The sequence below is a fragment of the Electrophorus electricus genome, chromosome 14, assembly GCF_041902795.1.
Source record: "Electrophorus electricus isolate QZ-2024a chromosome 14, ASM4190279v1, whole genome shotgun sequence".
Lineage (NCBI taxonomy): Eukaryota > Metazoa > Chordata > Actinopteri > Gymnotiformes > Gymnotidae > Electrophorus > Electrophorus electricus.
In genome coordinates this window covers 20,917,013-20,942,500 of record NC_137510.1, presented here as the reverse complement: position 1 = coordinate 20,942,500, position 25,488 = coordinate 20,917,013, and the positions used below count along the sequence as shown (strand labels likewise).

Sequence of the window (25,488 nt, the reverse complement as noted above, 5' to 3'; positions counted from 1 at the left end):
GTGTGTCACACACACACACAGGCATATGTTAGGCACACACAGACACACACACCCACACACACCGACAGACATATTTTAGGCACACACACAACCACAGACATATGTTAGACACACACAGACACATACACACACCCACACCCACAGACATATGTTAGGCACACACACACACACACACACACACACACACACACATACATTAGGCACACACACAGTATCCTTCATGTTTTAAATGTCAATCTGATATCATTTTCACAGAGAACACTTATGATGTTTGCTTTGGACTGCATGTCAGAAATCTATCTGAACAAAGGACGACACCCACCTCAAGTTGTCCAGAGCGCACATATACTCTTACACTGAGCCGACATTCAGCCACAGTGGTAACTTGACTGTCAGTGATGAATATGACCTTTCACAAGTACTGTTCCAGAGTCAGGCAATAGCAGCACAAAAGGCCAAGGTGTCCAGATAACTGCTACACAATTAGCTCATACAATCACTTACAATTCATACAAAAGTACAGCTGCACAGTACGTCTGACGACCACGCCGATACACTTTAGCTCACTCTCATCAAACGCTTTTTGCCGAGCTTATATTGGTCAGCCACTTCCAACCAGTGGCATTCCAGTGAAACACCCAGAGCCGCGGGATACTCTTGGCCTTCATCCCTGCTGCCCTGGGGCCTATAACCAGCTTCCTTACACTATAGATGCCCTGTGTGTGCTCCAGGAAACCCCACCCAGCGAGAGAGCAGGAAGCACACGACTTCTATGACATTTGTCAAACTATAAATAATAAATCAATTTCGAGGCAGTGGGGGATTGATGCTGCAACAGAGGCTTTAGAATACCAATATGGGTTTTGCGAAAATAAAGGTTGCGTGTACTCCGTGTGCGATTGCAAGTATGGAGTGTTCCTCAGCACACTTTCGGCGAGGAAAGTAAAAATGTCTGCCTAGCTGGCTGACTGTGAAAGGGGACACCTCCCTTCATATGGCTTTACCTCATCAGACAGGATGCAAACTGCTGTGTTTGAAAGCGCCGTTCGGCGAACACTTGCTTTCCGGTGCCGATCCGACCGTTTGAGGGTGAGGCGCTACTGCGGGTTTTTTTTACGAGAGCACTACTCATCTTTAGCCTGCACGGCCGATTCCAGATGACAGGGGGAGAATGAGTGGTTTTGTTTTTCATGTATTAGTCTGTCAGGCCTGATAAAGAACGATACGCTCCCAGCTCCGCCTTACAGGAGCAAGACCTCAAATGCGCTTTTGATGAAGACGAATCATGAAAAGGGTGCAGAAACGTTCATTTAACAGTCACTGTATGGTGTACAGTTAAATTCATTTCACAGAATGCAGCCCAGGGACACCACGGAAAATACGAGATGATTACTCAGCAGAGGCCCTCAGTGTGAACTAGTAATTGGGGCCGCATAATCCCTGTATATTCTAGTCAAGGCAATGGAGAAACGCACACTGAAAACTGCACAGTATAGTGCATTAAATCAGTCAGAGTATAAGTGAGTTCTCTTTGTAGCCCGTGCTTAGCCTATATGGACTGACTCAATATTACAGTTATGAGAAACGGTACTAAAAAAATGAATGTCTGGGAAACAAAAAGACAATATGCTTTCTACACTGATGCTTGTGAAAGCAGTCCTGCGGTCCTATCATCCAACAGCGACACAAGGTACCGTTAAATCCAGCTGGCGCTAATTGCAAATGACTACAGGACATGCAGTGTCAGTGGTGTGCTGATGGCTAGATCGCGGCACACGGGCCCCTCGACCGGGCACACCGAACATCGACTGTAGCAAAATCGCATTATTTCAGGTGCTAGCTGCTCTCAGCAACACGACACCTCTGCAAAACGTTGAACCGTGTTACAGATATGGGCATACGGAGGAGGCGTTCGACGGGTGACGGACTTCTTCTGATCTGCGTTTGTTAATTCTAGGCGTTAGGTGTGTTTATTCAAAGAGGCTCCTGGCGGAGGGGCGTTGTGCAGGTCTCAGCAGTCTGCTGCGTCCACCCTGCCAGTCGGGGTGCTGACTACAACAGAGCTCTTGCAGTGGCCAGATGGCGACACATGTTTGCACAATACTGAAAGCATGTCGCCTGGTCACTGTGGCCATGGCGACATGCAGGCTGCAAACTGTTAATAGACCAGATGCCTGTTATAAATAATACTGCTTAGAGTCAGAGCCCAGATTCTCTTGCTCTTTGAAATGCACTACCGAAATAAAATATGTATACCTTTTGAACTTATCATATAAAAAAAATCCCTCATTTCGAGGCTGGGTTATTTGAACACGCGACATATTTAAATTCGCAGTGTTTGCAAGGTTTTGAATAATTTCCTGCAGTCTTCCCAATTATTATGGTCAAAAAAAAAAACAAAAAAAACCCAGCATCCATCACTCAGTCTATCATCTTCTCAACACCTAGTCATTTTTATCTCCATCTCAACTTTAACGAATCTCTACATGTCCTTAGCACTCCCTCCAGTCGATCCTCTCTCTCTCTCCCTCTCTCTCCCTCTCTCTCTCTCTCCCTCTCTCTCTCTCTCTCTCCCTCTCTCTCTCTCTCCCTCTCTCTCTCTCTCTCCCTCTCTCTCTCTCCCTCTCTCCCTCTCCCTCTCTCTCCCTCTCTCTCTCTCTCTCTCTCTCTCTCTCTCTCTCTCTCTCTGCTGACATCAGGCTGACAGGTCTGGTTGAGATAGGTTGTTAGCTGATGCCCTTTGCAGAGCAGCAGCTCTTTGGCTCATCTGCCCGGACTTGCTTGCTTTGAGATGGAGGTGCACTCCGGACACAGCCGATTCGACCCCCCCCACAGGCCTCAAACCTGGCCCAGCGGGGCCAAAGACCTTACATCCGTGCTCTGTTACATGTTGACGTTTTGTCACTGGTGCGGGATCTGCTTCCTCCACACAACTTTAGACCTCCACTGATGTAAGAGAATCCACAAATAAGATCGGCAGAGAGGGTCATTTCAGTTACCACATAGTCATGATCAGGTATTCTTTAAGATGTAGATCAGTGGTGAATCTTAGGTTTTTGTGATTATATTGTTTCATGAAGTGCCTGAAGTATCTTTGTGCAAAGCATAGTTTTGCCCAGTTTGCAAGAGGAATCTTTCTGTACCTGTTTACACACAAAGCCGCACAGAGCCCAAGCCTGTGAAAGCAACTGATTAAAAGATAAAGACTGAAAACAGGCCGTTCCAGCGCAGGCGAGGGCTTAAATGAGCCGCCAGCCAGCTCGGCTTTGCCAAGGGTCCTTCCTTTTAAGACGTTCCCCGCCCCCCCCCAAAAAAAAACCCCACTGCCAAGGGTGCACGCAAAAGCCGATGAACTCACGTCTTTTTCACAACACTATATTTACCACCCGAAGCTGCGTCCAAATCATTACAGTGCATACTCCCTGATAGCATATGCTAAGCGCTAGTGTTCCAGCCTCTCAAAGAGAAAAGTTTTTAAGTCAAGCACAAATCTCAGGAAGTCCCTAAAATCTCTGAAAGTCGGCGCGTCCCTGATCCCCTCGCTTCTGTCTTCCGTTTTTCTGATCGCTCCCCTGCAGTCTGGCAGGCATTACCATAGTCCCACAGTAGGAGACGAATCAGCCAATTCAGAGACATTCTCCACTTTTAGCCAGCCTGACTAAACAAACAGGATCACTAATGACACATGTCTTTCCTGCACCGCTAGGTGCTCACTGTGCGGCCCTCAATAAATCTGAACTTCAACTTGATCTTCTCTTCTGGCTGCACTTCTGTGAACTCTGCATACACAGGGAAAAGGCGTGGTTTTTTTGTTTTTTTTTTGGTGGAAATTCATTTTTCATAAGGTATTCACTTTTATGTACTTTGTTCGGTTTGATAAAACACACCTTTAGTCAACTGTTTTCTCTCCTCATTTTTCTTCCTGTTTTCATCTCCCTCATGTCGCCTCCCACATTTGATACCAGAGAAGAGCTGGCAGAGTTCGCTCCCAGTAATCAGTGTTTGTAATTTGTGTAAACAGCTTAGAGTCCGAGAGACAGGCTTTTTAATAATGTGCTGGATGTCCCTGGCGGAGCACCGGGGTTGTTAGTTTCATTCCATACACCTGGCAATCGCTTCACATTAAACGCCGTGAGTCTCTGCTTGCCACATTCGGAGCCATTGTTGAGATCTTATTTATTTGCTCGGGGAAAGTGCAGTGAGAAGGCTCTCTATTTGTTAGGGGAGTGGGAAGTGTGTTTAAATTGACTCCACCTGCTCCACCTTGATGGAAGAACCATTTAATGTGCCCACCGAGCTGACCCATCCCAGACTACATGGATCAGCACTTGTTTGACTTAAACTCCAGATGCAATGTGGCCGGGAGGATGTGGAGATGTTTGCATGCTTGCAAACGGGTACTTGTGGGTGACGAGGAAATAAGAAATAATAGTGTGAATCGGATTTTAATTCGCAGCGCAAAACGAGACTGTGTCTAAGGCGTGACAGAGGTGGACCGTAGATCAGGCTGAGTTCTGTGCTTTCCCATGAAGCATTGGGGTTTGTTTTAAATCACATCTTCAGTTCTCACTGGGAACCACCCCACCCAAACAACAACTTGACAAAGAACTATGGAGTCACACCCAGTTTTATTGCAGGCTCTGCCAATTCCTTGCTGCCAGGGCTGAACAGAGAGTGCGCCAGGCACCGTCTGGATTTATTTTATCATGTTCTGGATAAATAAAGCAGATCTCTGCCTCGGCTCCAGAAGAGTGCAGCGTGAAAGCTCAGGATCTCTGAGGACTGAGCTCTGAACTGCAGCGTCTCCTCCCCATTGTATCCTAACGTGGGGGTCGTCGTTTTTATCGTGCACGCCTTTCCAGCTCAACCCTTTCCCCTACCCAGAGGTCTCTCTCTTCCCCTCCTGTTACACCCCTCTCTCTTTCATCCCTTATACCTACGTCTCTCTCTCTCTCTCTCTCTCTCTCTGCCTATGTCTGTCAGGCCTGCTGAGAGACACAGGGAGTCTGATTCTGGCACTCCTCTCTGCTTGATCTCTCCTTTCACACCCACAGGCCCACGGCGTGCTGAGGGCCCACTGTCAGCAGACAAACAACTCAAACCTGAGACGCACTCCTTCACTGCCGGCAAAGAGGCAAAAGGGGGCCGGAGATTCTGTTGCGCGGAGCAGTCGTCACAGAGATGCAGATGCGCCATCGGTGTAAAGGGAATACACTTTCATGCCGGTACACAGGAGCGCGTGCGGTTTAGCTGGAGAAATGTGTTGATGGAAGATGGGTTGTTTTTTTTCCAACAGACAAAACAAATATGGCTAACAGCGGCATTTATTTCAGAAAAAAAAAAAAGCGAGAAAAGGGACGTGAATGTCTGCTCAAGGCTTGATAAGTTCTGATCAGTTTGTCCTCCAAACTCAGTACAGCAGAAGGCATTTATTTTTATGGGTTTTTTTGTTGGTTTTTTTTGTTGTTGTTGTTTTTTCTTACAGGGGGACGTCTCCGTTTCATGTGGCCCACACCGTCGCAATCAGCAATCACCGTGGCGATGAGAGTCGTTTTACTGCCGCTGTATTTCCCGCATGCGAATTTGGCCGTCTGCCTGCTGTCTTCTCAGATTGCGCCCACAATGAGAGGCGTCTCCACCTGACTCGACAGTGATGCGTGCCTGTGCACGTGCGCGTGGGTATGTGTGCGCTTGCGACTGAATAGACAGTGAAGTGGAAGCCCTTTATGATGGCGTTGAGTGCCGCGTTATAACATAGGGAGGGCACTGGCTAAACAGTTGTGGGTTTTATGTGAGAGAGACACAAACAGAGAGTGAGGGAGAGACAGAGAGAGAGAGAAAGAGAGAGAGAGAGAGTCTGAGGACAGAGGTGATTATAGGTTTGTGTTGAAGAGCCCCACTCTTCTGCTACTAAGCACCATCTTACACACCTATTACCCATAATGCATTAAGTGGCCATGTCCTTATGGCAGCGAATGGGCTGCACTTAGGTAAGCCTGGCATTTCCTCTGCACTTGACTGCTGGCCCATGTTCAGATTTAAAGCAATAGCTCGGATATCCCCACACCCCTCATGGAGTCATCAGTCAGGACGCATTTAAAGTTCAAAGTTTACTTCTTTAGTTCCAGGTTTTAACTCTGTAAAATATTTAGAAATGTTATTGATAAATAGGCATAAATAGGTACATATACTGTCTGAGATGATTTAGGCATGCAGCTTGCATTATGCTAATTAATGAGGTATAGACTTCCCTTGCTTGTTTGGTACATTACTCTCAAAGCTCCAGTTCAACATGAAAGCCAGCGAGCGGCCAATTTTGGTTTAAGGGAAATATTGTGTCTGTCAGTTTTATTTTTCATCGAACTATCAGTTTTAAGCCTTCGTATGCACCTCATTTTCTTTTATTTTAAACAAATGGTTCTGTTATCATAAATAAGTTAAACTACTACATTATTTCTAATAGTTTCTAAACTCAGCTTGAGTCTCATAACTCTGAAAAAATAACCAAGCAGAAACAATTAATAGATTAATAGATAATAATATTTGTGTGTGTGTGTGTGTGTGTGTGTGTGTGTGTGTGTGTGTATGTATGTGTGTGTGTGTGTGTGTGTGTGTGTGTGTGTGTATGTATGTGTGTGTGTGTGTGTATGTATGTGTGTGTGTGTGTGTGTGTGTGTGTGTGTGTGTGTGTGTGTGTGTGTGTGTGTGTGTGTGTGTGTGTGTGAAGGTGTATAGGTCCTTCTATGCTAAAAGGGAAGGCAGAAGGGTTGGTACAACACACAGCAGAGTGACTGTACAAGTGGAAAAGGGAGCCAGGAAGCCAGGAGTCATCACCCAGAACAAACCCTGCAGCCAACACACACACGTATGGCTACTGAGCGTGACGAGGGACATGAGAACCTGTGTGAAGTACAGCAACAAGCAGTCGTTTAAGTCCTGGATGACGATGAGAATAATCAGGACATGACCCGCACCAAGATCAAAGGCCCACAAAGTACTGTTTGACCCATAAAGTTCATGAGAAACTAACACATTGTCCTATATCAGATCCTTAATAATTACTGCTACAGAACCTTAATGTCTAATGAGCTCCACATATCCACTCACTCTTCCTGGCTTCTTCTTTGGCCCCCACACTCACAGGTGGCACAGACGCAGTACTCTACCTTGTCCGAGCACCAGCACCTGAAACTCCTTGCTTGCTTCCTCCGGTACTGTGTGTTTAGGTATGTTTATATCCTGTTCTGTGTTGTGTTTGCTAGTATGGTATTGGATGTCGTTGCCTTCCTCTCGTTCAGCAGCCAGTTAATTTAACTTGTTTTGCATTTACTACTTCCTGTTTTTGTTGTTTGCTTTGCTTCCTGGTATCTGCTTGCTTGCTTTGTATTTGGCGTTTTGTTAGAGTTTTTTATCTCTTTGTGAGTTTATGTGTTATACCACTTTCATGTGTCTTTAATACCCCGATAAAGTTTCCTTTCTTATCGGTTTTGACATCAGGCACCAAAATGAAAAAAAAAAAGTCTCAACCAGTGATAGAATATAACAACGTTGTTATTTCATTTTAGATTAAAATATGTTGTTTAAAAGTGTGTAAGAAATGTAAATGTCAGAGTGCAGTTAATGAATTGCCTTTATGGCAGGTGTAAAAATAATCTTCAGACACACTTCATATAAAGGGCAAATGAAACTTAAATGCTTGTTAAACTGATTTCATTGGTTCAGAAGAGGGGTGGACAATCTTAAACGTATGCCTACAACATGCAGTTATACTCACTAAACATTTACATTTTTACTCCATTAATAATATGGGTTAAATGCCAAGACCATCATCGGACTGAAAAATAAGTGTTTGAAATTAAATTAGATTATTAGATGATTAAATTATTTTACCTGTGTACAAACTATCAGTGAAACCCTGCCTCCTTTTTAAAAAACTTAATAACCACAGCTATTCCATCCATAACACCATAGCAACAGGATTATGGCTTGACTGATATCTAAAGATGATAACCCACTAAGATATTGTGCACCAGTGTTTACTGGAGTACAGTGCATTTGGTTTGACTCAGAAGGGCTAATGGAGAGATTTGGGATGGTCAAATGTTTCATGAAATTGATCTTTAAAGGAATGCCATAATCTAGGCTAAGGAATCCTCAAGGTTCTTGTTAATGTTCTGGTTAACATGCGGTCACCTCGTCTCACTGTAATGGCAGTGATGGATGATTCTTCATCCAGTAAGCTGCGACTGGAGTTTGCGGCTCTGCTTGGCATTTCCATCATACAACTGCCTTATTTAATGTAACTGAAATGAACTCTAGATGATGAGAAGTCATTACGCACACGTTTGACTGGCTGGTTCATTTCCTTTTGTTGTTTTCTTCATTTCCTCATGTTGTCATGTATTACCTCACAGAGAATACATGTCAAAAGCTCTCTTTCATCTCCTTCTATAGTGTGAATAAATAAATAAGTACATAAATAAATAAATAAATAGACAGATAGACAGATAGATCTGTAGTCTGCACTCCAGCAGTGAGAGGATATAGTGTAGTTTCTGGAGTCAGTCAGCAACCCCACATATAACTGCGTCACTGGCAGGTGCATATGCCACACTTTAGAAATGTGCAGGTGATTGGCCTAAGGGTCTCTGTACCCACCTCACCTAGTTGTAAAAAAGCCACTTGGAACGTTCATTTGACTGCCTGAAAAGGGTTCAGTGGAATTATACTCAACAAATCCTAAAAAAGTAGATCAAAATCGATTAGTTACGTATATCAGCATGGTTTAGTAATAAGCTCATTTTTAATGAGGTCAACCGTAACATGTTATAACTTTCAACACATCTTTGTGGGAATTTCTAGGTGATATACTTTCATTGTGAGAACCTATTAGGTGCACTTGTTTGGGGGGAATAAACCGTACATTGAGAACTGCTGCTTTTCTAACAAAGTATCAGTACAAACTTCCCTCATGGCCTATAAGTGCAGCAACTGTGAATGCTAATGATTGTGGGTGCAAGGTAACCCTAAAATATTTCTGTCTTCTACTTCTTCTTCTTCACTAGAGAGTAAGTATTTGTCTTTGGTACCAGTCTGTTTTACTGCTTAATTTCAATTCTGTTTTTCCAGAACTCATAACCTAAAATCAAACTTCAAATAAATTCAAATTCAAAGAGTAATAGCTCAAGCAAGTGTTTGCCCGCAGGAAAGGGGCTTGTTTATTTGGACAGTCCTGCTCTTTAAAAAAAATAAATAAATAATTTAAATAAAGCAAAAACCATGGCAAGCATTTCCACAGTTAATGAGAAACATGACTGTGCTCTACGTGGGCTTGACGTGTACAGTCTACAGTGGGGGAACTAAGGAAACAGGGCTTGAGGAGGCTGTTCATTTCATCACAACAAACGCACACACACAATAAGCCCAACACCATTTTAAAAAGGCTTAGAAGGACACATACAATATGCAGGTTTGTGTGTGTGTGTAATTTATTCATAATTAGGCATGCACGTAATCGCCAGGGGACATGTCTTATTTATCACAAGAGGTTCCATAGTCCCTTGTCTCAGCCTCCTCAGACACAAGAGATACAATGGGACAAATGCACTTAGGACTGTGTGTGTGTGTGTGTGTGTGTGTGTGTGTGTGTGTGTGTGTGTGTGTGTGTGTGTGTCTGTGTGTGTGTGTGTGTCTGTGTGTGTGTGTGTGTGTGTGTGTGTGTGTGTGTGTGTGTGTGTGTGTGTGTGTGTGTGTCTGTGTGTGTGTGTGTGTGTCTTTGTGAGTGTGTGTGTGAGTTTCAGTCATAACCCTAATGGGACAAATGCACTTAGGACTGTGTGTGTGTGTGTGTGTGTGTGTGTGTGTGTGTGTGTGTGTGTGTGTGTGTGTCTGTGTGTGTGTGTGTGTCTGTGTGTGTGTGTGTGTGTGTGTGTGTGTGTGTGTGTGTGTGTGTGTGTCTTTGTGAGTGTGTGTGTGAGTTTCAGTCATAACCCTACCCTGGACCAACAGTGTACAGTAAAAACCACATAACGGAGGAAGAAATATTGATTAGTCCTAAACTGCAAAGATTCTCTCTGTCTCTCTCTCTCCACTGCCTCTCTGTCGTTGACCTTGTAAAAATACTTTTTTCCCCAGGCTGGAAATGAGATGTCCACATTCAATCTGGATGCTGACAGCTCATGTTTAGATGTAAAGGAGCAGCGTGGAGGCGGTCAGGCCGAGGCATTGTTGTATTAGAATGGCTTCGCTGACTCTGGCCCACAGAGGCAGGGGCTGCGGGCCAGCAAACCTCTCAACATCGCCACCTGCAGTACGACTCCTCGGACAGGAAGGACAGACAGCACACCAACCGGCAACACAGAGGGGCACGTCGCTGCAGAAACCATACAAGACTAATTTACTGTATTTCTGTAAACAGATGGACTCTTAGGTTCTTAAGTCTTAAATGTAGAGAGAAAGAGTGTGTGAGTGTTTATATATATGTGTGTGTGTGTGTGTGTGTGTGTGTGTGTGTGTGTGTGGAAATGGGCATAGACATAAAGAGAAACACCATTTAATTTTAACCGCTCTCTCTTCCTCTCTCTCTCTGTGTTGGTTTGTAAATGGTCCAAGTGGAGGGTTCTGTTAGATTTGAGTGAATCTGTCAGGATCAGTTGCATTCAGCTGTGAAGTTCCTTCCCAAGATGAGTGAGGCACCTTTATCCCATGCCTACAGCATGTGTGTGTGTGTGTGTGTGTGTGTGTGTGTGTGTGTGTGTGTGTGTGTGTGTGTGTGTGTGTGTGTGTGTGTGTGTGTGTGTATGTACAGACACATGTGTGTGTATACAGGCACATTTGTCTGTGTGTATGTTCAGCCTCCCTGCAGTTTCTGCAGCATCATGCATAAGCTTTTCCGCTGAACAGAGCACTTTAGGCTGCCTCTGTAAGACAATATGCAGTCATTGTCAGGGCATATGCATTATAGATTACCTTCTTGCAAAGAACAAGAAAAATAAGGCGTGGATTTTTTTGTGTGTAAGGACTGTGTAAGAACAGGTGTTTTATGTGTTTCGTGGTCATGAGCAGGAATATACAACCATATTGATTACTGGTTATGTTGTCTTTCACACCACCAGTTTGCAAGAGTAATAATCTAGACTTGAGTCTCTAAAAGCTATTCCAAAATCATAGATGAGATCAACATGTTTAAGATATATATATGTGTGTGTGTGTGTGTGTGTGTGTGTGTGTGTGTGTGTGTGTGTGTGTGTGTGTATATATATATATATATATATATATATATAGAGAGAGAGAGAGAGAGAGAGAGAGAGAGAGAGAGAGAGAGAGAGAGAGAGAGAGCATGGAGCATTCTTTCTGCTTAAAAGGCAATTTGACAAACTAAAATCATATCTTGCACGAGGTTCCCTTCTGTCTATATAAACTTAATTGCTCATAGTGCACTTTAGCCGTCAGGTATTTTGATAAAACATCAGCAGTTACGTTCGGCTATTGCTGACTTTCCCCGTTTTCTGGTATCACGTAATAAAGGTCCGACAAGAACCGAATGTTTTAATTTAATGCTCTGCGTGGTGAACTGTCCGAAGGAGAGCCGCAAGGGTATTAGAGCCTGGCTAGTGTTATTACTATTAAAGGGTTCTTTTTTTATCCACCCGGTTTAGCCTCAAATGCAATACACCGAGGAACGGACCACACAAGGGAATAACATTTCCTCAGAGGGAGATATGCTTTGGCTGGGTTATACTGCTTTGCCTAAGCGCCCTTTAAAAATACATTTAAATGTTATCCTGCGATTAAGGCAGACATCTGTGGCCACTGCATTCTCATGTGCAGGAGCTTGTTGCCAGGCAGAACTTGGCGAAGAAACTAGATCCAGCTCAGCTTGCCTACTAGAATCTTCAGCTGATGGTGGCAGAGAATTCTGGAAGCCACAGCTGAAGCGAACTTAGCTGGGAAATCACGCAGCCAGCTAGGGGGAGTCTAGATTTATCTGCGTAGCCCAGTCTCGCAAGCTCCAAGTAATACTAAAATGAATGAACTAAGCTCCGGGGTGCTGTAGTTTGATAAACACAATCGCCATTGCTATTCATGAGACACAACACGACCGTGTACAAACAAGTCTTCCCCGCCTGCAGAGCTTCCAGTCGCAAAGCAGGCCTCCTCCACACACGGAGCATGACAACGCAATTATCAACGTTTCATTAAGTTCAAACGCATGGCGCACATGTTGGCAAGGTAAAGGAAAGAAGGTTTCCCACTCATAATGTATACAGCGTCTTGCCATGGGAACATTGGGGTCTAGGTTGATATCAACATGCAACTTTCATAATAAAATGCTCAGAGAGAGAGCGAGAGAGCGAGAGAGAGAGAGAGAGAGAGAGAGAGAGAGAGAGAGAGAGAGAGAGAGAGCGACCCTAACTGAACTATAAAAATGCTGACATGGGGGATCACCAGTGCACTTTCTATCCGTCTGCCGCGATTGCAACTGAGATGAACTAGCTTTCGCTCGCTAATGACTCCGGGTAAACGCAGATAGAGCCCCGTGCTCCTCACCGCCGTGCTGGAGTGACTGATTTCAGTTTCACAGCTTCATTACAGCGGCCAAGGACACGCTCGCAGCGAGAGACATAGCTTATGTCCAACGCGGCCCACCCCGCACCACGGAGCCCCCTTGGCCCGGGCTCTGACAGCGCCGATAGAATAAGAGAGAGAGGGGTGTAAAAACCAATCACCCTGACGCCGGCGCGTCTACAATCCATCTCCCATCGCCTCTTATTTCATCCGGCGGTTTGCAGCCTGCAGACGCTGCCCGATGCGCAGTTATGGCTGGTGGCGAGGGAGATCACAGGCGCTTGGACTAGAGGAGAATGTGCAAGCCCTCTGCTTCACTGGTTATGAGTGGATATTATTGACTTGAAAACCTGTTCAACTTGGCTTGCATAAAGAAAGCGAGAACAGCTCTCCGCGCAACCGCCCGGCCGGGCACCACAGAGAAGTGGCGAGGAGCTGTGCACGACGCACAGCCACTCGTGGAGATACCTGTAGCTTCCCTCTGGTTTGCTCTCGAGTTGATAAGGACTTGATAAGGAATCGTTTTATTTACCGAGACAGTGCTTTGCTCATTTCATTTCGCTGTTAGCTATAACCTCAGTGAAGCTATAACACATTACTTTATGTTATGACATTCTAATAAAAAAGACGATGTGTCTGTTTCATTTGATCAAACGTGGTCTTAAAAGGGTATTAAAGGGCTTGTGCAAGCAGATAAATCAATAGTCAATAATCAATTCCGTGTAAAAGTCTGGGACATTAGGCTTTACTGTCTACTCTGGCTGACCGCCAACACAACCCTTTATCCCTATTGGTCCGGGAAAGGTTGCACATTCTGTTCAAGGATTTGAAAGTACGGAAATTGAGTCACTGTAAACCTGTGGAAACGGCCTGTTGCTGACGTGGGAAAAGAAACGTGCACATTTTGAGCTGCATGGGATTTTGCAATATTGGTAGATTACGTAGGACGTTTCGGCAGAGGGAGTTTGAACCAGAAGAAATGGACTAGTCTGACGAGTAGCCCTAGTCTGATCGTTTTCCTTAACAATTTTCCGTGGCGATCATGGGGCACAAGGACGATTTCGGGCCTGCAACTCGCACCAGAAGACGTGCGACCATTACCAATGCAAAAAGTGAACTTTTTAAGCGCTCGAATGGAGTTGGTGCACCCTTCACTCCCAGTACTGTCGCGAACAAATCGAGACACAACCGACAAGAACCACCCGCAAAGGACTCGGTGGATCAAGTGCGAAAAAACACTCTCTACGATAACTTGAGGTAAGCGTCTTTGCAAATGCTGGAACGGCTTGTTGGTTTTCACGGTGGTTATTTCGCTCGATAACTTTTACTGGACAGTATAGCGCTTGCAGCAATAGGAAATGAGGCGCTTATTTACGCACGATTGTATTTCTCCGGCCAGTTTCCGGATGAGATTAGCAAAAAATATTTGTGTTTTTAAAATTCATTTGAATTAAGGTAGCAAAACAAATGGCTCAAGTCAGCAGATTTAGCCAGACCTAAGCCATTTTACTGATGTGTCGGGTGTGTATAAAACAGTGCATTCCTTCATTATGCTTAGTGAAGTCTGCCTGCAACATGACATCACTTTAATGTTCCATACCCACTAGTGAATCTTTGTTATGGCTCTGATTATTATGTGTGACCAACGTATAACTGTATTTCTTTCCTCAGTTGCCACAGATTGCAAGAGTCGATGCTCAGTTCTGCAAGTACTTTCAAAAATTACAGAGGCATTTTGAACTGGTGTGTTGTTATGCTGGTGAGTGTCTTTAATAAAAAAATATGTGCTCTCACACACACCAGCACAATAATTAATCTCAAGATTATTCCACACCCCAGGCCCATGACAGGAGAGCGAATCTACCTGTATTTGTAAGAGTAAAAAAAACCACAACGTACGCATGTCACCACCTTACAGGTGTGGATGCACCACCTTGTCCCTCGTATGATAACAATGTAAAGGCAGAGTGTGTATAAGTGTTTCTTCATTCTTAAACGTGAGTCACCAAGTCTTACGGTTCAAAGTTACAGCAATCAAACCCTAAACAGTCACGGTGCTTATGTCTTATGCCAGAGGTCTCAGGTGCTTTGATCTTTTACACACACAGGTTTCACGGCACTTACAGTTGACAAGGCTGTATTAAAAAAACAATTAAATCACTTGTTACTGACATCTCTGCTACATTAATGACATGGCTGAAATCGCACATGATTTTGCTTTAGCACGGCAAAATATTAGAAAGAATTATGTGAGCGGTTCCAGCACATAAAGGAGTATGAGTGAATGCAAGTTTTGTAGCAACGCATTTAGTGTAGAAACTTGTCAAGACCAAAGTGCTCACTGGTCTTGATGAAGTACATGGCCTGGCATTCACTTGGCACTTGATGAATCATTGTTCAGTGTGTGTCTGTTTGGGGGACACAGTGAGTGCCAAGTGATACCTAAAAATAGATCACCTCCTCTGTCTGAACCCAAGCTGAAAACGGAGAGACGCAAGCCAAGTTCTTGGTTTCAAACTGCGAAGGATGCATTTACATTTTTCAGCCTGCTACTGAAGCCAGAAACAAGGGTAGATTTATACTCTCTCTGACCTTTTCCTCACGGGGGTTTCTGTGCAATGAACGTTTCTCTGTTTGCACATTTGAAGCACATATGAATTTATAGCATATTTTGTGTGTGACTTTTCATATATGATTTGTTTTCATTTGAAGCTTTCCAAAGCATTCAATTTGGTAGCCGTGCGGTTGTTGTTTATTACAAGGTTATGGCCGGTCAGCTTTATTCTTCACTGGAGTTTGAACACACTGCTTTCTGTTACATGACAATGATCATGGCCAGTAGCCAGTGTGGTCTGACTTGAAGGATGGGGCAGACTATAACATGTGTCATCCTATAATACCTGTGAAGTGATGGTTCTTTTGGTAAACGCAGCCCTGGCTGTTAATCAGACGTTAACCTGTCACGCTTCCATGTCACTCTCTGTGTTCTTCCTGTATTGCAGGTCTTGAGCAATGCACGGCTATTTTTGGAAAACCTTCTCAGGTATATAACCATATATCACACATAATCACTGTTCTCGGGAGATTTTTTACACGATCGGCAGGAATTCTTCATTGCAAATTTCACTCGTATTCTTTAGACCAGATTTGATTGAGCTAGGTTCGATACGCCGAAGAACCCAGGCAAGGCATGGGCTGTTAGCAGTCGCGATCGCAATAGCAGTGCCGTTTAGGTTGCTGGTTCTGCCAGAGATGGTGCACGCACGGGCCCAGCTCACACACGGTGGAAACGCTGAAGCCCTTGCTGAGACTGCCATATGCTGCCGCCGTGTTCTACACTGCTGAATGCCAGCGGCGGGCGTTGCTGGGATGTGTTCCCCATGCAAAAACAAACAAACGTGTACGAGAGACAGGCAGAGCAGATGTGCAGGGGGAGGCAGGCACAGACAGGTAGTGGTTTATAGCAGGAGACAGATGAAGACACAAGCAGATGTTTGAAGGAGTTGTTGAGAAAAGACAACGTGCATTGGTATAAACGAACATTGAGTAGAAAGATGCCTTATATGTAGTGTATAGGGAGTGATTGTAATTGTAATTTCATTGTGCTGTTTTAAGGTACGGCATTCTTGTGGACCCCATCCAAGTGGTGTCTTTGTTCCTGAAGGACCCCTATAGTTGGCCCGCTGTATGCCTGGTCATAGGTATGTAGCATAGAATACATTTGGTTTATCTAGACCAGATCAATTCAGTCCTCGGTGACTCCAGCCAAATTGGGTTTTTGTTCTGCCTCGTTCTGTAAAGGCTCCCTGCAGTCATACAGATCTTGGCCTGGTAGGTAAGAGCTCTGCAGGTCTTGATTACCTTGTTCAGCTCTCTGTGCAGCAGAACCAGAACAAAGACCTGGACGGGCTTGGAGTAACCTGAGGATTGGACTAAAAACGTCTAATATAGAGGTTAAAATAATGTGCTTTGGTCCTTCCACCGCAGCTCAGTGTGCTGCACATGCAACTCAAGGCCCACATGTAACCTCTTTGTTTATTTTGTTAATCATCTTAAGCTATAGCATTTGTTAATGACTTTGGATTATTCAGTAACTATGTTTATACTACTGAGAAATGAGAGTCTGAGCCAGTGAGCAGGTCCAGGGATTTTATAGGGTCTGCGAGTTTTTGCTGATCACACGCCCATGCTAATAAATCAGAATCGTGAAACCAGTGTAACAGTGACGCGGCTTATGACTGAGCAGACAACAGGCCAGTGAAATGCCGGCACACAGACGCAGACATGAAACTGCTTCCGAAAGCACGGAATCAAGAGTGCTCAGCAAATATCTAAGGACAGTGGCTTCCACATCTTGTACATGGAAACAAAAGGGAATGACTTCCCACTTTGGTGTTCGATTCTTGAACTCTCCAGAATGTTAAACAGCAGGAGAAGCTTACCATTCCATAGTAAGAGGATTTAATGTTTCCAAAAGGGAAATAAAGTACTTCTGGGCTCCTGGAACAGAGATATTTGTTTTCAAAAGCAGTTACTTCGTTTCAGCGGTCCGTTTCAAAAGAAGTTATTATTTTACTGGCTGAAGGGTGTGCAAGTTAGTTTAGAGGAGACAGTGTTTGTTTTTTTCCACTTATCTTCACTCCCTTAGTCTCTGCTAAGCACACACTACCAGCTCCATAGCTTCCCTGCTTTACAAAAGGTGTTGTCATGATGTTATGTGCAAGTGCCTGCTACACATATGGTGCGTGTGTGTGTGCGCGCGTGTGTGCGCGTGCGTGTGTGTGCGTGCGTGTCCATGTGTTTATGTAAGTGTGTAATTCCTCCTGTCATAGGGTTTATTCTGAGATCAGAAGGTTGACCCTATTCTGATTGGTGACATGCTGAAAACTGCTTTGCTGCTTAGAGTTGTGTCATATGTAAATTAATGCATTTTATCTTCGTTGTACTTCTGTATGTAACTTACAGGTGCCTTTAAGGGTATCATTTTTCCTTCCCTTTTAATATGGTATTAAAAATGTAACTTATAATTTGACCTCTAAATTGACATATGTGTTTATCTCTGCATGTCTGTGTGCACCCTGTCATTCAAACACTACACATTCAAACTGATTTGATTAATATGGTTGAATAATACTCTCTGTCTTCACTTTAATACTCTCACTTCTCTTCCAGTTTCAAATATTTTCATACTTGTGGCTCTGTACACAGAGAGAAGATTAGCCATGGTGAGTTTACCAGCCTCCCTGCCACTCCTGTGGAAGTCTAGTCAGTCTACTACACATTCCTGTTTATAATATTTCTAATATAAATGTCAACATGAACAGATGGATAATGCTGCACATGGTGTCAGAATTAATATATGGTTGTTATAAACACACCTGCATAATAATAAATGATTGGAAAGAGGAAATGTATGTTGTGGTTTCTTCTTTTATCCAGGGAAGCCTTGGTGAGCAGCTCGGTCTGCTGATTCACATGATCAACTTGTCCATTATCTTGTGTTTTCCTGTGGCCACAGTACTCACGCTGCCCTCTGTAACACCAGGTGATGGATGCTCACTCTGTCACACACACACACACACACACACACACACACACACACACACACACACACACGCTGCCCTCTGTAACACCAGGTGATGGATGCTCACTCTGTCTCACACACACACACACACACACTGCCCTCTGTAACACCAGGTGATAGATGCTCACTCTGTCGCTCGCACACACACACGCTGCCCTCTGTAACACCAGGTGATAGATGCTCACTCTGTCTCACACACACACACACACGCTGCCTCATTCATCAACCCAACAGGATGAGCCTTAACCGCAATAAAAGATCATGGGTTAATATCATAAAAAGACCGCTAAAACTACATAATCCATATTGTAACTTCACAATCGATGGGTTACATTTATTAAGCATCATACTGAGCTAATATCGCGACTTCCTGCAGCTTGTCTGGTAGGGAAGGTAGTGCCTCATTTCCTCTGGTCTGTATCTTTTTCTGGCTCCTGTTCCTCCTCATCTGTTAGCGCCGCGGTTGGTGACAAAGGCACTCCGTCTGTCAGCTTCATGCCGCACACCACCCTCACGCGTCAGACAGTGGGGTCAGCGCAGAGACCACAGGTGCTGCCGCCGGCGCTACGACCCGGCCCGCACGCCTCCCTCTGGGGCTGAGCCGTCCTCCAGAGCCCCTGCCCGGACTGTTTCCACCCAGCATATGGCTACTGTTGATAAAGCAGTGGCGGGGCCCCGTGCACGCGAGCGCGTTGCCAGGAGCGGAGACGGAGCGCAAGACGAGCCGGGCAGCGGCCACGCTTGCGGGCCAGGGGTCGTCTCCGCTCCTGCCTCCCTGCTTACTGCTGCGATTTGCGTTAGGTTAAGACACCCCCCCCCCCCAGGGTCCCTAGCTCTAAGTCCACTAAACGGTGTTTATTTAAATATACATATAATATCAACATTACATCAGAAAACCTCATCATGTCCTCCTCTGCTCTTGGCACCATCTCTCCCTGTGTGCACAGTGGGTGGTGCATTTGCTCTGGGAGTCTACACCATCCTGTTCCTGAAGCTCTACTCGTATAAAGACGTGAACAGGTGGTGCCGCGAGGGCATGCGGGCGAAGGCGCGCAGCCTGTCCAGATCACTGTCATGTGAGTCCACTCGCCCGCCCCCAGGCCTGGCCTCCCCCACTGATCACCACACTCACTCACTACTTAATCATATGCAAATTAATTCAGTACCCCCCCCCCCATTTTTTGCATGCAGAATCAAACCAGGTTTAATATCATTCAGTCGTGTAAGATGTATTGCAGTAGTGGGGTTTGAAAGCGAAATAATGATCAGCACTGAGCAGGTAGCCTGAGGTTTTACTTATTTACTTATTACTTCCACGGTACAGCAGCAGTGTAATGGCGTGTGCACTTCGGGCCAATTACATGCAACATGTCGAATATAATTTTGTGCTTACATCTTTATCTCGCCATCATGTGTTTAATGAAATGTTTCTCTGACTTTTGTCAGATGGTCTCTGTGACCCAATTTTGTCAGAGTCTGGTTTTTTGGCCTGGCTAGACACTTGGTTGTACCTAGTCTGTTCTCACAGATCAGTTAAATTGCCCTTTATAGCCTAACAGACCTTGTCGCTTATATCGGTTTAAGTTGGTGCGTAGGCATATAGAATTCGCAACCAGCCGGCCAAGCCTTTCAAACGTGACGCTGATTAGTCTCTTCACTTCACCCCTACTTTCGCGTAAGCCCTCAAAAGTGGTGTCTGCAATGTTAGCGTCCTCCTGGAACAGTGAGTCAGCAGTCCTTAGGTTACCAGCACAGAGCCGGTTAGCAGACCGCCGGCGTCGTGCGCATTTCTGCATGCCTAGGCTTGACTGACCTGCACGCTCACTGTCCTTGCACGCGTGCAGGCCCGTCCTCTGCATCCGCTGACGGAGGAGCACACGTGTCTTACCCCGGAAACCTCTCCATCAAAGGTGAGCACCGCAGCACGGCCGTCGTACCTGGCTCGAGGCGGCAGGGCTCGTTGGCTGAGCCGGCGGAGGTGCTGAATGTCGCCTCTCCTGTGTCTCTTCCAGATGTGTATTATTTTGCTTTTGCGCCAACGCTGTGCTACGAGCTGAACTTCCCGCGTTCTGCCTCCGTGCGCATGGGCTTTTTGCTCAGGAGGCTGTTTGAGATGGTAGGTGTCACTCGACTCCATTATGTTTCGTTTCAAAGCTGTCAGTTGCCCCCCCCCCCATCTCTGCACGCCCCTAAGGGGAACCAAAATTATTCCAGCTATTTCCAATTTAGCTGTTTTTGCGTTACAGCTTCTTCTCACTCAGCTACTGGTTGGCTTAACACAACAGGTATGTGCTGTAGCAATTTGTTGACATTAGGCGAAAGCAAGTTAGAAACGGCTTTCGATCATATTCATGCTTGGATTTCATGTTGTGCTCAGTTTTGGTGAATTTTCTGTTGTTCTAAAGTGGATGGTGCCCATCATCCGAAGTTCAATGAAGCCACTGCAGGTATGCGCCTCTGCTCCCCTTCCGCGTTCACCGCTTCTCTGCCTAGCAACAGCACGTTGAGCTTTAATTGACCTGCGTTTCTTACACCTTGATGCTTCAGGAGATGGATTATTCAAGGATGATGGAGCGACTTCTCAGACTCGCTGTAAGCACCAGTGCTTTTTTTGTTTTGTTTTTTTTAAATCAAATTTTTTCAGTGTTAAAAACAGTTTTCCGAACTGTTGAGCTCTGATGAAGTTTTATAGCTCTGAAGTTTATGTGTGGAAGAAGAAGGGAAAAAAAACCTTTAACAAATGTAAAATTGTGTCGTCTCCTTCTTTGAATAACAGGTACCTAACCACCTTATCTGGCTGATATTCTTCTACTGCTTTTTCCACTCATCTATGAACTTTGTGGCAGAGATCCTGAGATTCGGAGATAGAGAATTTTACAGGGACTGGTGGTATGTGCCTTATCAGTTTCCACAGAGGTTTGTAGTGCAGTTGGGTTTGGGGGTCCACGTCCCAGGGGTTTCTGTATTAGGTCCTCTTCAGCAGCGTTCCTGCTTAAATAGGTGGTTGATGGGAAGAATCCCAGACGTTTATGCGTTTATGGTGCTGCTGCTTCCCAATTTCCATTTCTGAAGTCTGCATTTTTACACAATTTCTTACATATTGCTCAATTTCTTTTCAGGAACTCCGAGACTGTAACTTATTTCTGGCAAAACTGGAACATTCCTGTTCATAAGTGGTGTCTCCGGTAAGCGACTCGGGGCTTTTGAAAGGAGGGGATAAAATACAATGCAGTGAAGCGCATAGAGGCTGTAATGAATAGACACTATAATACGAGCATTGAGCACATTATGTACGATTATTTACTGTTTCGATTGACTGTTTATTCTCTTTCTGTGTGTCTCTCCCCCTTTCTCTCTTATTCCCTGTCTCCCTCCCTCTCTCCTTAGACACTTTTACAAGCCCCTGTTGAGAAAAGGGGCCAGCAAGTTAGTGAGCCAAGCAGCAGTGTTCTTTACCTCGGCCTTTTTTCATGAGGTGAGGTGGACATAAATCAGAATGTTGTTTTGAATATTGAATTGTATCATTTCCATTAAAGGTGACAGCTTGTTAGCAGATTCACGTCTCTCTCACACACACACACACACACACACACACTCTGAAATCAAGTCTTCTGGAACACTTTAGGATGCACTTTCATATCTGGAATTTAGCTTACAATTAATCATTTTCTTAGAATTATTACATAAATAATGGAGACATATTTCTATGTATAACAGTATCTTACTACAGAGGTATTTAAAGTCCTCAAGATCCAGCTTCTACAGTGCGCTTACCCAGAAGTGGGTCCACATTCACTGACTCTTCAGTTAACTGGTAGCTAGTTAACTGTTCACTCACAGTGATTACAAAATCCAGGAGCAGATTTAGACTTACAGTTCAGGTTTCAGCACTACTGGCTCCTAGTCTTTGCATGTGAGCTATTGCATATGAATAACAATGGTAGTACAACATCAGGAGTTCTAGGATGACAGTAATAAGTAAGTTAATCAATCCCCGAGCCATGGAGTGACGCGCAGTCTCTCCTGCGCGAGAGCACACATCCCCTGGGACCTGGAAGCGGCAGGGTGCGACGCGCTCTTCAGCGCGGGTGAAGGTTAGCGCGCAGGGATGGAGCGGTGCAGTGTTGCGTCGCCCTGCTGCTCTGGGAGATGAGCGTAGACTTGAGAAAGTAGCATGCAGGGGAGGAGAAGAGCAAGAGTGCACGTGAGCCACAGGTGGGAGCGCGGATCCTGTCCGGGAGCGCGGATCCTGTCCGGGAGCGCGGATCCTGTTCGGGAGCGCGGATCCTGTTCAGGAGGCCCCTTCACTTTTTAGAGGCTGCTTTGGAGCCAAGGTCAGGCTCTGAGTAGCACCCTGTGCAGAGTGCACTGTAAATGGCTTCTAGAGTGTCAGAGATCCGATCGAGTAGGACCCTGTGCAGAGTGCACTGTAAATGGCTTGTAGAGTGTCAGAGATCCGCTCGACAACGGAGCCAGAACGAGAACTTGCTTCCAATTATAACCAGTTAGCTGAGATTTTTAAAGGGTAGATTGCAGTTTGTATTAGAATATGATGCAAATTGCATCACTCAGAAAACTGAATACAAAAACTCTTGGGATTTGGTGTTATCTGTCCAGCTTGTCCATTTAGCCTATTTATTATTTTTGGCTTGTTTATTATTGTCATAGTATTTGTGTAATATGTGTGTGTGTGTGTGTGTGTGTGTGTGTGTGTAGTATCTTGTCAGTGTGCCTTTGAGGATGTTCAGACTGTGGGCGTTCATGGGTATGATGGCTCAGGTGGGAAAACTAAACAAATTTAATAGTACTAGTACAGAATACTGTATTGCACCTTGCATTTTTTACACAGGGGTGACTATTGCAAAAACGATTTTAGTTTATTTGAATTAATGCATTTTTGCCTGTATTACAGCTCCCATTGGCATGGATCGTGAGTAGATATCTCAGGGGTAACTATGGAAACGCTGCGGTGTGGCTTTCTCTCATAATAGGCCAGCCTATCGCTGTTCTCATGTACGTCCATGACTACTATGTCATCAACCACCTGGAGGAAGCAGCTGACCAAGGGGCTCCCTAGCCTGCAGAGCCCGGAGTTACAGCCCTGAGCTGACATCTTGAAGAATCACATCTTTTAGGACAATTTTAAAAAACAAAACAAATAGGAGAGGAGATCTTCACTGGTGGGGAATGATATCCATTCCCTGTGGTTTCAATTCAGTGGATTTCAATGTATAAAAAGTCCTAATCTTAAAATGGTACTTTATCGGGATTACGTTGGATTTAGTTACTATATAGATGTACCGGAGCTTTATTGGATAAACTGACTTTTACATTCTCATGGAATAGTAGTTAAAATGCAAACAATGTGTTTTTTAAAGAATGTGTTCAAAGGTAATTGATGTGATATCAAATACTTTTGCAATGGAACAGGCAAAAATCTCACAAATACTGCCACTGCTGAGATTCTTTTGATTTATTTTACATGAAAAGAAACTTTTTGAGGATGTTAATTTTTCATGGACTTGAATACTGTTGTTTGTTTACCAGTATACTTTGCCCCACTATGAGGTATTTGATGAAAATTCACATGTGTAATTGTGTGAATTCATCGAAGTCAGGGACTGCCCTCTACTGGTGTCTCATGAGACGCTTCAAGCCTCTGTATGAATGAAACTGGCCATATGATTATTCCTTTATGTGGGGACATTCATCAAACATAATTATATTCCATAGAATACCGGACATGCTGTAATCTCCCACTGTGTTATTTTCTGCAGATTTAGTCCTTTTAGAGTCATTTGTTTTCGAGATGATGAGGGTGCCAGATTCCCCCCCCCCCCCCCATCTCACCCCCCAATCAGTGCAAGTTTGTGATAAATGGTTTTAGAGATAAGTGCTATAATAGCTGCTGGTTGTTCTCGGCGAGCTTCCTATCACCAACGACGTGATGCAGGCCGGCTCTGAGTCTCTGCAGTATCTTAAGGGCTGATTGGACGCTACAGCGAGAAGCTCTGTTTAGAATACACTGCCATAACCAGAAGGATCTGGAAGAAAGATTACAGTGCGAGGAATGATGCAGCGATGCGGTTTATCTAGGGAACCAGCAGGACTATGCGCTACCTCACGTTTAGTGAATGGCATAAGCTTTTCTAACTTAAGGCACTGCCCGTTAACCACTGCAGTGAGAATGTGGATGGTGTTTGTGTGTTGTGATGTGTTAACAGTGAAGCAGGATGTAAAACACTGTCGTGACGTTATCTCTTTCTCAAATATAAAAGCAGATATCTGAACTGTTCAAGGTGAGAATTACAGTGGTTGTGTAAAGAAAAATACCGTTCTAAAAGTGATTTGTCACGAAATAAAGATAAAAAATAAAAATAAAGAACTTTGCCCGAAAAGATTTTCAAGCACTTTTGTAAGTTTCTATTGCTTACTGTTCAGTACTGCATGATTTATTCAGTGTTTTATTCAGCCTGTATACTCAGATCAAAGAAAATGTTATGTGTACTTGAACAGAAAGTCCACTGTAATGTTGAATTCTCTGTTACTGTATAGAAGCTGTTGAACTGACTGAGTAGAATCCTTCAGCATGCTCAGAACTGTTGTGCCGGCTCTTTAATGGAGGAGGTTGGTGGGTAGCCATTTTGTTCCCATTTCTCTCAGTCTATTTATTCGCAGCCTTCTGGGTGAGGGCTCGGAGCTCAAGGCAGGGTCTCCTTGGGATGCTGTCCCACCTGCCAGAGCTGTGCCTTCAGCTGCACTCAGCTGACGAAGAGCAGAGCCCCACCATATTAACTCTTCTGAAATGACTTGACAAAATGGAGTCATTTTCCATGAAACTTGGAACAGGGGGTCAGCTAAGAATCACGAAAGGTTTTTTGGGGGGGTTTTTTGTTTTTGTTTTTTTTTACATTTCGGCATCAGAAGGAAGTTAATGTTTGGGTGATGGGTTGAGAAGGATCCAATCAAGAGTATAATCAAGATATTTAAACGTATTCTGTAACAAAGAACTCAATGATTAGTTGAAGATAAATAAAGGTCATGTGTCAGTAGTAACTAGCATTACTGACGTTTGTAAACATTTGTAAACATTGGTTACATTTGTCTTGTGTATAAACATCAAAAAAGCTTTCAGTAGAACACCTCCAGTCTCTGGCCTCTTTGAAGATGTGGGATCTGGTCTCCATCAGGCTTCAGGACGCTAAACGATTTGTGGAACTCGTATGACGCTTTCAAAAGTGCTTTGTTTAAATGCTCAAAAGGGCCAAGGCGAATATTAAATCATGTCCCTGTCTATAAATACTGTTTGAGAAGCTGACTGTCCCTGTTCTTACCTG

At 44.5% G+C, this 25,488-nt stretch overlaps 1 protein-coding gene and 1 long non-coding RNA gene across 4 annotated transcripts; both read left to right on the top strand.

Annotated features, from left to right (window-relative positions):
• The first annotated feature begins 5,550 nt into the window (after positions 1-5,550).
• Positions 5,551-10,514, top strand: LOC145651116 (uncharacterized). Its single transcript, XR_014116798.1, has 4 exons — positions 5,551-5,679; positions 6,728-6,994; positions 7,144-7,226; positions 10,135-10,514. It is a non-coding gene; the product is annotated as an uncharacterized LOC145651116 (long non-coding RNA).
• A 1,938-nt stretch (positions 10,515-12,452) lies between these two features.
• On the top strand, positions 12,453-24,996 carry dgat1b (diacylglycerol O-acyltransferase 1b). Of its 3 annotated transcripts, none has more exons than XM_035531235.2 (17): positions 12,453-13,824; positions 14,239-14,326; positions 15,570-15,610; positions 16,183-16,268; positions 17,776-17,792; positions 18,007-18,112; positions 19,099-19,227; positions 19,996-20,061; positions 20,164-20,267; positions 20,398-20,436; positions 20,557-20,598; positions 20,699-20,743; positions 20,928-21,040; positions 21,271-21,336; positions 21,539-21,626; positions 22,868-22,930; positions 23,064-24,996. In XM_035531235.2, the coding sequence occupies exons 1-17, from the start codon at positions 13,610-13,612 to the stop codon at positions 23,226-23,228; spliced, it is 1,473 nt and encodes a 490-aa protein (XP_035387128.1). In that variant the 5' UTR covers positions 12,453-13,609; the 3' UTR covers positions 23,229-24,996. The 3 variants fall into 3 exon arrangements, with proteins under 3 accessions (XP_035387128.1, XP_035387127.1, XP_081552787.1); XM_035531234.2 differs by having other exon boundaries at positions 17,740-17,792; positions 23,064-24,995; XM_081696661.1 differs by lacking the exon at positions 19,996-20,061 and having other exon boundaries at positions 17,740-17,792.
• The last annotated feature ends 492 nt before the right edge of the window (positions 24,997-25,488 follow it).

What these genes read in the sequence shown, in the direction of transcription:
- dgat1b (XM_035531234.2), top strand. Translation starts at nt 13,610, where the DNA reads ATGGGGCACAAGGACGATTTCGGGCCTGCAACTCGCACCAGAAGACGT. An exon ending in ACTGGTGTGTTGTTATGCTG is followed by an intron (nt 14,327 to 15,569) that starts GTGAGTGTCTTT and finishes CCTGTATTGCAG; the next exon opens with GTCTTGAGCAATGCACGGCT. An exon ending in AGCGACTTCTCAGACTCGCT is followed by an intron (nt 20,744 to 20,927) that starts GTAAGCACCAGT and finishes TTTGAATAACAG; the next exon opens with GTACCTAACCACCTTATCTG.